Below are 14,077 nucleotides of genomic sequence, written 5' to 3'. Positions count from 1 at the left end.
TTTGTTCTATGAGATAGTATCAGTCAGTTAATGACCTTAAAGAATTACAATTACAATATTTATTACATAAATCCTTCAAAGTTACATTAGCTGATGAAGACTCTCATAGAACAAAACGTATTCCAGACCTTTATATTTGGCATATATCCAAAAACGTCACTCCCCCCAAAATGGCTTCCAATCATGGCAACATTTGTGCCTATAAAAAGATACCATTACCATTTCATGCTTTAGAGCCCCACAGTGGACGTGTCATAACACCCGTAAAACATGGTGGTCAAACAGGGAAATGGTTCCAATAGTTTTTCCACCATTCATTTATCCCCTAGGAGATTTTAGAAACACTAACTATAAGGGCTGTGTTTCATGTAGGCCTACCCTGGCAAGACATTTTTTATAACCATGTTAATCTCTGTCGGACAAGGTGACTTTTAAATCAATATAATATATAACATTTATCCATTTAGATGACAATGTGTGATATTGCATGGAAATGGCAAACCTGCTTCTAGATCAGAGCTGCATATTATAGATGCAGTAAAGGAGTCAATGGAACGAAGATCGTTCAACAAATCTGATCTAACAAAGTGGATATTCGTCAAATCGTCATGATATACAGCATCTGGAAAGTATTCAGACAAGGGCTATCCCGACAAAAAAATTCTGTAGACCGAAATTAATTTGTTCTTTTAACCAACTGATTGATCTAAATGTTTCAAAGTGTATTTTTCTACATATAGACACACCCAATGTGTTTTAATAAAATTAACTATATGCACTGATCTTATCTGATGATTTTAAGCTTACGGTTTGATGAAATAAGGCAAATGCCTCGAGGGCGCCAGAGATCTAGATAAAAAAACATACCCGATCCAACTGTTCTCCTCCCGCTCCTGCTGGCTTTCTCCGATTCTACCATTACTCTCCTGAAGTTGCCAGTAATGGGCTACAGGAGGAGTTGGCAACCTTTCTCATGTGGAATGCCAATATATCTTACCATTTCTACCAATATGCGTGCCAGTTATGGTTTTCATATGCACATTTGTCATGTGGTTAAACAAACCTAGCCAAATCTTAATAAATGGTACAAACCTAAAAAGTAACTTCTATTGCAATTGCCAACTATGTAAAAATAGCCTACATAAAGCCAACAAATAAACATTGCAGCCTGCAGGTAGAAAATATCCTGATTTTTTTCAAATGAAATATCCTATGAATCACATTGGCGACACATGGCCTGTCTGCAACGAACTTATGTCAACTATTAACTTGGGTCCGGCTCTAAGCTTATGCTAGCAAACTTGCAACATGAAGAAAAAGATGAGATGAACCCTCGGTTTCCTGTTCCAATGAGCTCTGGATAGACACAGCTGTAGGCCATTTGTGCAAGGGATAAGAAACTTCGGCAGGAGCTCAATGGAGCTGAGTACCGGCACCTCAAAATGTTCTACTGCTTGAGCTTCTGTTAGTCTTGTAGAATATTAGCTCAAAAGTATTGTGGCGCTAATGCACCAAAATATAAACAGTACCAGCATGAATACCAGAACCGGTCTCAGTCCAAGTCGAGCACTGATAAGAAGTGATCAGGTAGGCCTATTATGACATTTCCACTAGATCAGAGCATGGCATTTTATCTTTTCACACTGGTTATTTAAAGTGAGAGAGCTGGAAAGATTTTCCAAATACAATGATTAACTATTGCAATTCTCAATGGATGTAAAAACAGACTTTGTTTGCTTGCTGTTTTGAGGTAAAGAAGACAACATTTACTTTGAGAAGCTCCACGGGTCATTAGTGATGGTGCGTTAAGCCAATCAGAAATACTATCAGATCTCCAAATGGGCACATTTATGTACACACATTTGCCCGCAGGCCAGGTAGCCTACAGGTCTACTTCTATGCATGCGGGTCCTTACTCAACATTGACAGGAGGCTCCAAACAAAAGACTGACTAAAATGACAAAACACATCAATTGAATGAAATCAACCAAAACTTGTTTCTCACAAGTGCAGCATAGGTTGTGCGGTCTGCAAACAACGTGTCGACTCCGACAATAATACTGGAATAATTATATTGAATGCATGAACAGAAATTACTGTAACCAAAGTAACAAACATTGTAGATTAGGAATTAACGTTTGAATGCACTATTGGTGATATGTAATGGGGAAGTGATATCAAACGCAAACAATTCACACAATGAAGTTATGAAACAATGAATGTGCACAAATTGGCAGGAGAGAGAAGCACAAAGTGCATCTTTGCGCTGCATGGTCAATCCGACATCTGCATTGGCCATGCAGCATTTATGGTGATACGACATCAGTAGAAGTTAGGGAATTCATACTTCTTGCTCTTCGCGAAACAGTGCAAGAAGTGAGTTTGTTTTCTACAGGATGTACCATCAACGCGGAGCTAAAGAGCCCTCCACATTGTTACAAAATTTGGGAGGAGTATATATATATATATGCGCCTATCTCAGGTAACTAATCTATTGGAGGCCTAGACTAAAAGCCCATCTCAGGTAACTAATCAATTGGAGGCCTAGACTAAAAGCCCATCTCAGGTAACTAATCTATTGGAGGCCTAGACTAAAAGCCCATCTCAGGTAACTAATCTATTGGAGGCCTAGACTAAAAGCCCATCTCAGGTAACTGATCTATTGGAGGCCTAGACTAAAAGCCCATCTCAGGTAACTGATCTATTGGAGGTGTAGACTAAAAGCCCATCTAAGGTAACTGATCAATTGGAGGCCTAGACTAAAAGCCCATCTCAGGTAACTGATCTATTGGAGGCCTAGACTAAAAGCCCATCTCAGGTAACTAATCTATTGGAGGCCTAGACTAAAAGCCCATCTCAGGTAACTGATCTATTGGAAGTGTAGACTAAAAGCCCATCTAAGGTAACTAATCAATTGGAGGCCTAGACTAAAAGCCTACTCATGCTTGATCCGAAAATGTATGTGTGTGAGACACACGTTACTACTTGACTAAAACCAACAGTCAGACAACCAAACAATCGACTAATTTGGGGTCAGCCTTAATTCAGACCCCTTGATTTCCCCCCTCTGTTGGGGAATAATCAGAATGAGTTGGTAACATAGATAAGATGTTTTATATTCATCATATGCTTGTGAGTTACTTCTCATCAGAATGTTATTTTTGGATAATACTGTTGGCCGGTTGCAGTTCTCTGTTCTCTGACATGGGGTCAGTTACTTGGGCCGCAGAGAGGGGAGGGGTCAAGCTTGTCTTCATATGTAAACATATCTTTTAAATCAATTATCTCTTGGCTCCACAATGTCTGTGTGCCAGTCACTGTGTCTCTGTGATCTTGTCAAGGAGGGGGTATTTGATATATGCCTGTTGATAGGTTTTGTTTTATGGTCTTGAGAGCAAGAAAATAACATAGTTTGGGAGACAAAGCTGAACGATAATTTATACCCAATGCTGTCTGGCTATGTGTGTCTTTGCTATAAAGGATCTCAGTTGCAATGTGTAAGGACTCTCAGAGAATTCATTGATAGACACTGAATTGATTTGAGATTCACAGGGTTGTGATGTAGCTCATATAATTAAAGATGGACTTTATGATAACTCTGACTTGTGTGTGGTTTGCGCTCATGATTAGGTAAATACAGGAAATTTCCACGACACCTCCCCCACATTTTATTATGTCACAGCCTTACTCTAGCCTTACTCTGGAATATTCTTGGTGGTTCCAAACTTCTTCCATTTCAGAATGGAGGCCACTGTGTCCTTGGGGACCTTCAAAGCCGCAGAAAAGTTTTGGTTCCTTCTCCAGATCTGTGCCTCGACACAATCCTGCTTCAGAGCTCTACAGACAATTCCTTCGACCTCATGGCTTGGTTTTTGCTCTGACATGCACTGTCAACTGTGGGACCATAAATAGACAGTTGTGTGCCTTTCCTAATCATGTCCAATCAACTGAATGTACCACAGGTAGACTCCAAACCAGTTGTATTAACATCTCAATGGAAACAGGATGCACCTGACTCATAGCAAAGGGTCTGAATACTTATGTAAATAAAATATAGTTACATTTTTTAAATACATTTTTTAAAATTCCTAAACTTTTCGCTTTGTCATTATGGGGTAGTGTGTAGATTGAGGCGGGGGGGAGTATTTCATACATTTTAGAATAAGGCTGTAATGTAACCAAATGTGGAAAATCGTCACTCGGTCTGAATACTTTCCAAATGCACTATATGTATTGTAACAGGCTCACAATGTTGTTACTTAAGTCCAATTTGGATATATTTGGCTGTTTTTTCAGGATAACGTTTAAAAGTTGAAGTGACTTCTAAATGCTTACCCTGGTTAGCATAGCTAGTATCTGGTGGTGGTAGTCAATCATTTTTAACTGTAATGCAGTTGATTGGGGAATATGAAATTCACATTTGCTCGTTGGGGTTGGCATACAAGCATTATACTCTGATTTGTACCTCAATATATTGTGACATACACATATAAACAATAGTCTAAACGTAGGATAATTTTGCTGGGGGGCAATGAAGAGATTCAGGATTATTCCCCCATGGCCTTTTCTCCCACACATTTCCATGGCAATTCCATTGTTTTGCTCGAGTTCGATTGACTTCTTTACTGCATCTACAGTTGAAGTCGGAAGTTTACATACACTTAGGTTGGAGCCATTAAAACTTGTTTTTCAACCACTCCACACATTTCTTGTTAACAAACTATAGTTTGGCAAGTCAGTTAGGACATTTACTTTGTGTATGACACGTAATTTTCCCAACATTTGTTTACAGCTTATTTCACTAATAATTCACAATCACAATTCCAGTGGGTCAGAAGTTTATATACACTGTGCCTTTTAAACAGGTTGACTGTGCCTTTAAACAGGTTGGAAAATTCCAGAAAATTGACATGGCTTTAGAAGCTTCTGAACCTGAAAGGCCGCTCAGCAAGGAAGAAGCCACTGCTCCAAAACCGCCATAAAAAAGCCAGACTATGGTTTGCAACTGCACATGGGGACAAAGATCATACTTTTTGGAGAAATGTTCTCTGGTCTGACGAAACAAAAATAGAACCGTTTGGCCATAATTGTCACGCCCTGGTCTTAGTATTTTATGTTTTCTTTATTTATTTGGCCAGGCCAGGGTGTGACATGGGTTTATTTTGTGGTGTGTTTTTGTATGGGGGTTTTTCGTAGGTTTTGGGATTGTGGTTTAGTGGGGTTTTCTAGCATAGTCTATGGTTGCCTGAGGCGATTCTCAATCAGAGGCAGGTGATTATCGTTGTCTCTGATTGGGAACCATATTTAGGCAGCCATATTCTTTGAGTGTTTCGTGGGTGATTGTTCATGTTTCTGTGTGTGTTTGCACAAGATAGACTGTTTAGGTTTTCACGTTACGTTTATTGTTTTTGTATTGTTCGTGTTTCATCTTTTATTAAAGATGTATCGAATTAACCACGCTGCATTTTGGTCCGACTCTCTTTCACCCGAAGAAAACCGTAACAGAATCACCCACCACAACGGGACCAAGCGCCGTGGTGACAGGCAGCGACAGCAGGAGCAGCGAAAAGAGGAATGGACATGGGAAGAACTGGAGGCGGCGAAAGCGGAGAGGCGCTGGTATGAGGAGGCAGCACGGCGACGCGGATGGAAGCCCGAGAGTCAGCCCCAAAAATGTATTGGGGGGGGGGCTCACAGGGAGTATGACTACGCCAGGTAGGAGACCTGCGCAAACTTCCTGTGCTTACCGGGGGGCTAAAAAGACCGGGCAGGCACCGTGTTATGCTGTGGAGCGCACGGTGTCTCCAGTGCGGGTGCATAGCCCGGTGCGGTACATACCAGCTCCTCGTATTGGCCGGGCTAGAGTGGGCATCGAGCCAGGTAAGGTTGGGCAGGCTCGGTGCTCAAGAGCTCCAGTGTGCCTGCACGGTCCGGTCTAACCAGTGCCACCTCCACACACCAGTCCTCTGGTGGTAGCTCCCCGCACCAGGCTTCCTGTGCGTGTTCTCGGCCCAGTACCACCAGTGCCAGCACCACGCATCAGGCCTACAGTGCGCCACAACATCATGCTGTGGAGGTGCTTTCTGCAGGAGGGATTCTGTGCACTTCACAAAATAGATGGCATCATCAGGATGGGAAATTATGTGGATATATTGAAGCAACATCTCAAGACATCAGTCAGGAAGTTGAAGCTTGGTCGCAAATGGGTCTTCCAAATGGACAATGACCCCAAGCATACTTCCAAAGTTGTGGCAAAATGGCTTAAGGACAACACAGTTAAGGTATTGGAGTGGCCATCACAAAGCGCTGACCTCAAGTCTATAGAATATTTGTGGGCAGAACTGAAAAAGCATGTGCGAGCAAGGAGGCCTACAAACCTGACTCAGTTACACCAGCTCTGTCAGGAGGAATGGGCCAAAATTCACCCAACTTATTGTGGGAAGCTTGTGGAAGGCTACCCAAAAGTTTGACCCACGTTAAACAAATTAAAGGCAATGCTACCAAATACTAATTGAGTGTATGTAAACTTCTGACCCACTGGGAATGTGATGAAAGAAATAAAAGCTGAAATAAATCATTCTACGATTATTCTGACATTTCACATTCTTAAAATAAAATGGTGATCCTAACTGACCTAGGACAGGTCAGACAGGGAATTTTTATTTGGATTAAATGTCAGGAATTGTGAACAACTGAGTTGAAATGTTTTATGGCTAAGATGTATGTATACTTCCGACTTCAACTGTATGTTCCAAACAGGTTTATGGTGATCAGACTAAATCAACTGTTTTAAGAAAGAGATGGAAAGATGACTGTTCACTAGATGTTTTCTATTGATCCTTTTATTTAGGGATCTGGAACCGGTGTCAGATAGGAGGGAGAGGAAATACAAGACATTTTTAGTTTTCTGGTGTTTTTCCACATAGGCCCTAAATGAACAAAGCTTTCCACACATCTAAGGTTTCTCTCCAGTGTGTGTTTGCTGGTGTGAATTTAGGTTTCCTGATTGACTGAAGCTCTTCCCACACTGATCACAGGTATAAGGTTTCTCTCCAGTGTGTGTTCGCTGGTGTGTATTCAGGTGTACTGATTGACTGAAGCTCTTCCCACACTGATCACAGGTATAAGGCTTCTCTCCAGTGTGTGTTCGCTGGTGTATAATCAGGGAGAAAGCTACAGCAAAGCTCTTCCCACACTGACCACAGCAAAAAGGTTTCTTTGCTGTGTGTATGCGCTGGTGTATAGTTAGTGTTTCTGAAGAAGCAAAGCTCTTTCCACACTGATAACAACTATAAGGCTTATCTCTGGTGTGTGTTCGCTGGTGTGTAGTCAGATTGGAAGCTACAGCAAAGCTCTTCCCACATAGACAGACATAAGGTTTCTCTCCAGTGTGTGTACGCTGGTGTCTAGTCAGGGAGGAAGTTAGAGCAAAACTCTTCCCACACTGATCACAGCTAAAAGGCTTCACTCCAGTGTGTGTTAGTTGGTGTGTTGTCAGGTGGCCAGACTGACTGAAACTCTTCCCACATTGATCACAGCTATAAGGCTTCACTCCAGTGTGTGTTAGCTTGTGTATGTTTAGGGCGCCCAAATAAGCAAAGCTTTTCCCACAATCAAGGCAGGGGTAAGGCCTCTCCCCTGAATGAATTCTCAGATGATATTTTAAGGTTTGAGAAGCAGTGAAACTCTTTCCACACTGAGAGCAGCAGTACGGTTTCTTTCCGGTGTGAATCCGCTGGTGAATAATGAAGCCACTTCGGCTTGTGAAATTCTTCCCACAGTCAGAGCAGCAGTAGTGAGGTTTCTTCCCTGTACGTCTCTGCTGGGGTTTCTTGAGATGTTCTGATTTGGAGAGAGTCTTCTCTGTCTCTTCAGCAACATCGTGTGGCTGAGGCTCCCCAGATGATAAGCCCCTCCCACTGAGAGAACGAGAGTTAGGGGTGTCCCCTGTGAAAGACATTGAATAATTAGGTTTTGGAAATATGTGTGAATAAATAAGTTTGTTATTTTGCAGACGCTCTTATCCAGAGAGAATTACAGCAGCAATTAGGGTTAAGTACCTTGCTCAAGGGCACATGGACAGATTTTTCACCTAGTCGGTTTAGAGATTCTAACCAGCAACCTTACAATTAGTGGCCCTGATCATCAATATACACTCAGTGGAGTGGCCCGTTTATTAAGTACACCCCCTCCGTTCACGAAACTGGATCGACAATTTACTAGCCACTGAGTGTTTACTGTTTATCAATCAATTAACAGAAATTACAGAATCATATTGTGGTCTCATCCACACCCCCATTGTTCTTACTTGATGATATCAAATCTCCCTCCTTGTGTCCTTCTCTCACAGCTCCACTCTGCCCTGCTGTTTTCCTGCAGTCGACCAGCCGCACAGAAACCCTCTTCAGATCCAGCAGTAAGGTGCTACCAGGAGAGTTGTGACCAGGGGACTCCGGCAGGTTGGAGGGGGACGGACTAGCTCTGTCCTGGTGACCACAGAAGTATTGTACATAGAATATCATTAGACCAAACATTTGATTACTTTATAATACCTTCTTTCTCTACTTCACACTTCAATCACTTCAGCAAATTTTTCAAATGTTAGTGGTAGATTTTTTTACTAATGTAAAAACGTAGTACACTTGTAATGCCTCCTGTCTTATGTTCAGAACCTTTGAGTATTCATTGGAGTTGAACAAGTTTTTCACCCCTGAGCCAATCTTGGTTAACCCAGAACTAATGTCTCATGTAATTAGTCAACCGCACGATTTAGTTGAGTTCATACGTGTTAGGATGAGAGCTTAACAGATGCTAGAAGGAAGAGCTCCACCTTCTCAAGATATGGGCCGAATGTCCCCTCCCCTTTCCAAAATGTTGGCGAACGCCAACACCCTGCGAAACCGTGATTTGTCGTAATAACCAGAGGCAAAAGCAAAACACATGAACTACTGCTGTTCATAATGATGTAGTATTTAGAGCTAAATCCATCAATTATTTGGTTTTACCTTCCACCCTGAATTAAATGAATGTCAATTTATACAGTTATCCCCATGAAGAATAGAGCCACCGCTTTCTGGTGCCTTTTACAGTTGGTTTCTAGCAGAGTTATGTTATCCTATACATTTATATAATCAGGGTTTGGGGGGGCATTAGCCCCTCCCCCACCCCAAGCTCCACACCACTGGAATGGCCGTTGACAAATATCCAACTGTCATGACGTTGCCCTTTTTGGGAACAGCAAGCCCCATCCCCCTCTCCCTGTCTGCAACCTTTTTGTCCTCTCATGATTGAGAAAAACATGATCTACTGAGAATTTCTCGAAGTTGGGGTTTTATTCGGAATTGCAGAAAAGGGCTGTCCCAGGATGCCCGACCCTAACTGGGCTCATAGGCGGTCCTCTGATTTAGTTCAACTCCAAAGGGAATTGGAGTTTCCTTCAATAAAAGTACAAAATCACATTACACAATTTTACAAACAGTATCATCCTCACTCATTCATCTTATCCAACAATTAGATGTAAACCTCATATCTGAGGCTATTACAGTGCCTTGCGAAAGTATGGAGGGAAACTATGACTATGTAACCTGTCTGTAACCAGTCTATAAGAGATCTAATGGGACTGCCCTGAGGGAGCTACCTTCAGAACGGTACTTTATACTTCTAAGTTTGACCTCTCCAGCATGCTGATAAAACAATGATTATTTTAAGATTGACTTTCAGTGTCCCTGTGTTACATTTACACGACTATCCCATCATACACCACATGACCAAAGGTATAGGGACACCTGCTCATCGAATAACTCTTAACAAAATCACAGGCATTAATATGGAGTTGGTCCCCCTTTTGCTGCTATAACAGCCTCCACTCTGCTGGGAAGGCTTTCCACTAGATGTTGGCGCATTGCTGTTGGGACTTGCTTCAATTCAGCCACGAGCATGAGGTTGGGCATTGATGTTGGCCGTTTAGGCCTGGCTCCGGGTCTGGGTTCTAATTCATCCCAAAGGTGTTTGATGGGGTTGAGGACAGGGCTCTGTGCGGGCCAGTGAAGTTCTTCCACACCAATCTCGACAAAACATTTCTGTATTGACCTCACTTTGTGCACAGGAGCATTGTCATGCTGAAACAGGAAAGGGCCTTCCCCAAACTGTTACCACAAAGTTGGAAGGGCAGAATGTCATTGTATGCTATTGCGTTAAGAATTCCCTTCACTGGAACTAAGGGGCCTAGCCCGAACCATGAAAAACAGTCCCAGACAATTATTCCTCTTCCACCAAACTTTACAGTTGGCACTATGCATTGGGGCAGGTAGCATTCTCCTGGCATCCACCAAACCCAGATTTGTCCGTCGGCGGCGAGCCTTACACCGCTCCAGCCGACGCTTCGCATTGCGCATGGTGATCTTAGGCTTGTGTGCGGCTGCTCAGCTATGGAAACCCATTTCATGAAACTCCCGACCAACAGTTATTATGCTGACATTGCGTCCAGAGGCAGTTTGGTACCCGGTATGAAATGTTGGAACTGAGGATAAACAATTTTTACGTGCAACGCTTCAGTACTCGGCGGTCCCATTCTGTGAGCTTGAATGGCATACCCCGTATTCTTATCGGCAGACTCAACAGCCTTGGTTTCTCATATGACTGCCTCGCCTGGTTCACCAACTACTTCTCAGATAGTTCAGTGTGTCAAATCGGAGGGCCTGTTGTCTATACCTCTGGAAGTCTCTATGGGGATACCACAGGGTTCAATTCTCGGGCTGACTCTTTTCTCTGCGTATATCAATGATGTCATTCTTGCTGCGGGTGATTCCCTGATCCACCTCTACGCAAATGACAACATTCTATATACATTTGGCCCTTCTAAATGTAGCCGATGTGAAATGGCTAGCTAGTTAGCGGTGGTGCGCGCTAGTGGCGTTTCAATTGGTGATGTCACTTGCTCTGAGACCTTGAAGTAGTGGTTCCCCTTCCTCTGCAAGGGCTGTGGCTTTTGTGGAGCGATGGGTAACGATGCTTCGAGGGTGACTGATGACGTGTGCAGAGCGTCCCTGGTTCGCGCCCATGTCGGGGCGAGGGGACGGGCGTAAAGACTTTACTGTTACATAAACAAATAACACAAGCTCTAAGGCCACAAGACTGTGTACCTCCTGCTATGCTCTCAACGTGAGGATCGGTACAAACAAAGTAATGGGACTTGCTGAAGCTGCCATCTTGTGCCGTTGTTTTCCACGTACATCTTTTCAAGAACTGACTGTATTAACAAACCTCCAAACGAGCTTCAATGCCATCCAACACTCCTTCCGTGGCCTCCAACTGCTCTTAAACGCTAGTAAAGCTAAATGCATGCTCTTCAACTGTTCGCTGCCTGCGCCCGCCCGCCCGACTAGCATCACTACTCTGGACGGTTCTGACTTAGAATATGTGGACAACTACAAATAGCTAGGTGTCTGGCTAGACTGTAAACTTTACTTCCAGAGTCATATTAAACATTTCCAATCCAAAATTAAATCTAGAATCGGCTTCCTATTCACGCCGCCACACATGCCCTCCTAAAACTGACTATCCTACCGATCCTTGACTTTGGCGATGTCATAGCTAGCTAGTGTTTGGTAGAAATTACAACATTGTTATTCAAATGACCTTTTATTAGAATATTCTTCAATTAGTACTTTCACACTGTCTGTTGGCCTGAGAGGAGCCTTAATGAGGCTTAATGCTGGCAGTTTATTTACAATGCCTTGGTGATAAGAGCTAAACTACATTCCACTGCATGATTCGTGTCTGTGTCAAATGCTGTTCTGCCAGGGCCAGGAAAACTCTCCCCCCAGTTTCTCTTTCACATCGCAAATGGACACTGGACTTCATCTGTTGAGGGAAGGATCTAGTGTCCAATGTTGTATTATAATTTCTGTATAAACAAGCTGTAAATGACCTAGAGACAGACATTTGGCGCCATGTAAATATTGCTGTCTGTTACTGTCTGTACCCTTGTATAATTTCACAAATCTGTTAGTTATGTGGGCTCAGGAGGACTATAAAAAGTAGTAACATAACCCTGCTTATTTGGGCTTTTTGCTCTACACCATCTGGTGACCACTAACGCTCCATTACTGCCGTAATTAATAATAAAGTTGGATGGTTTTGTAGAAATCTAAAAGTCTCTCCATTTGATTAGAATAATTACAAGTTGCAAAAGTTCATTGTATTGCATTGTAAGGTAACAGAGTGACAATTTTGTTTAACTGATGTAACGTTAGCTCGCTAATTATGTTTTGTGGAAAAATGTAGGACTGCCGTTTGGACATGAACTAGCTATCGTCAGCTGTTCTTGTCTGTTAGGTAACTTTAGTAAAATTTTTAACAAACCTTCCAGAAACAATTACATCTTTCATTGCCTGTTAGCTAAGCTACAGAGGCTAGCTGCTGGACTTTGGACAAACAAGCTAACTTTAGCTACTAGCAGCTGTATTGTTGCCAAGCAACAGAGATGCTGACCAGGTTAGAACTCTGAGATGAAGCTGAAAATAAACTCGTATCAGAAATGCCACAAAAAGGAAGTACGTCATTGGTTCTTAAATGAACGGAAATGTGCACCTGAGGTAATGCTGGAAAAGTGGAGGCAGCCCGTTTTCTTTGTGACTTGCGGTAACTAAATCAATAGTTATTTAGTAGTTCTAAAATGTCGGGAAACAATAACTGGCTTGATCATGCATAAGGTCATGTAACTTTGTTTACTTGCAAAATGTATGACTGAACAAAAAGTGTGGTTGAATTTATTCTGCCACTGTCTTGTCAATGCATATTAACTAACAGGTTATAGAGCAAACAACGCAATTATCACTGGCTTCCTGGTGATTTTACCGCTACTGCAAGGCGTAGCTTTAGCCTCATTATTTCTCCATGGTTCTGACTTTACCTGCTCGTTGCGCATTGCCTTGTATCAATGCGTGCGCTTTAGGCTAGTAGGCTACTTTGCTGAAGGACAACATTTCCCAGGGTTTTATTGCCACCATTTGTTTTCTGTCCAGTTGTTCAAATGAAACGAATGGATATGGAAGATCAAAGTTGATAACTAGACCTAGACATGTTATACACCACATTAGGCATACTGTTAATAAAAGTAAACTAAACTTACCCGATCCATAGTGGAAGCTATTCTTTCTTCAGCGTTTATTCAAATAAAAAAGTGACAGTAAATCTGTAGCTAGCCTACACTAGTTACTTTCTTTGTTGCAGAATTCAGATTTTAAAAAAACAGCTAGATCAGAGCGATCAGATGTCATTATCAATATCAAAACTTAAGTGGTGACAAATAAGTGTCTGATGTGGGCTAATCTTAGTTTAGAAAGATCCTGGATAAGATTTTACCTGATCTATTAAAGTCAATAAAACGTTCAACACCCTATTCACCAAGAATCATGTTGTCTGTTATCGTCTAACTCTATACGAGTCTGTTGGAACAACGTCCTCTTCGGGAGTCCAGATAGTTTTAATTGTCTAAGGCCCAGTAATGGAAGCCTATAAAATACCAGACTGATTGCAGCAGCGCTATCCGTGCAGTGAACCAGAAAACCCCGATGTATGTTCAATCCGACGTCCTCAGTGTCCATTTACAGCAATGCAACCGTGGTCGAAGTCAAGACTTCCCGCGAGAGCTGTTGAAAAGCAATAAAACGGTCTTCTTCTTCGGTATTATAAGCGCTTCGCATACAATTGTTAAGTGCATGTCGCCACCTACTGATTTGTCTGTTTATCAGCGTACTATTTTGTAGTACTATTCTGTAGAATGAAATCATTACACTTTGAAAAAAATGCCCAACCAACTAACCCTACACCCATTAAAAAGTCATAATTATTCCACTTCTTTGGCCCTCTGATCCAACACCAGGCCAGCAGACTGGGAGGACGGGATATTATTGTTCAAAACACCTTGTAACTCTGCAGTAAAATATTATACACCCAAGTTCTTTGCAGCTGCCACCACATCTATCCACTGTGATTTACATTCTATTCCTGTGGTACAGTTGACAACCATGGCCATGAACACAACATTAACAACAAACAACCTTCCTGAAGCATG

General features: G+C 42.2%; 1 protein-coding gene across 1 annotated transcript; it reads right to left on the bottom strand.

The window, feature by feature from the left end:
- Nucleotides 1–6,700: 6,700 nt before the first annotated feature.
- LOC112241034 (zinc finger protein 239-like) lies at nucleotides 6,701–13,639 on the bottom strand. Its single transcript, XM_024409221.2, has 3 exons — nucleotides 13,133–13,639; nucleotides 8,309–8,486; nucleotides 6,701–7,947 (listed from the first exon to the last, which is right to left on the bottom strand). The coding sequence occupies exons 1-3, from the start codon at nucleotides 13,139–13,141 to the stop codon at nucleotides 6,956–6,958; spliced, it is 1,179 nt and encodes a 392-aa protein (XP_024264989.2). The 5' UTR covers nucleotides 13,142–13,639; the 3' UTR covers nucleotides 6,701–6,955.
- Between the last annotated feature and the right edge of the window lie 438 nt (nucleotides 13,640–14,077).

The sequence above is a fragment of the Oncorhynchus tshawytscha genome, unplaced genomic scaffold (genome assembly GCF_018296145.1).
Source record: "Oncorhynchus tshawytscha isolate Ot180627B unplaced genomic scaffold, Otsh_v2.0 Un_contig_4912_pilon_pilon, whole genome shotgun sequence".
Taxonomy (NCBI): domain Eukaryota; kingdom Metazoa; phylum Chordata; class Actinopteri; order Salmoniformes; family Salmonidae; genus Oncorhynchus; species Oncorhynchus tshawytscha.
The sequence above is the reverse complement of the archived record's forward strand: the minus strand, read 5'-3'. Positions and strand labels throughout refer to the sequence as shown.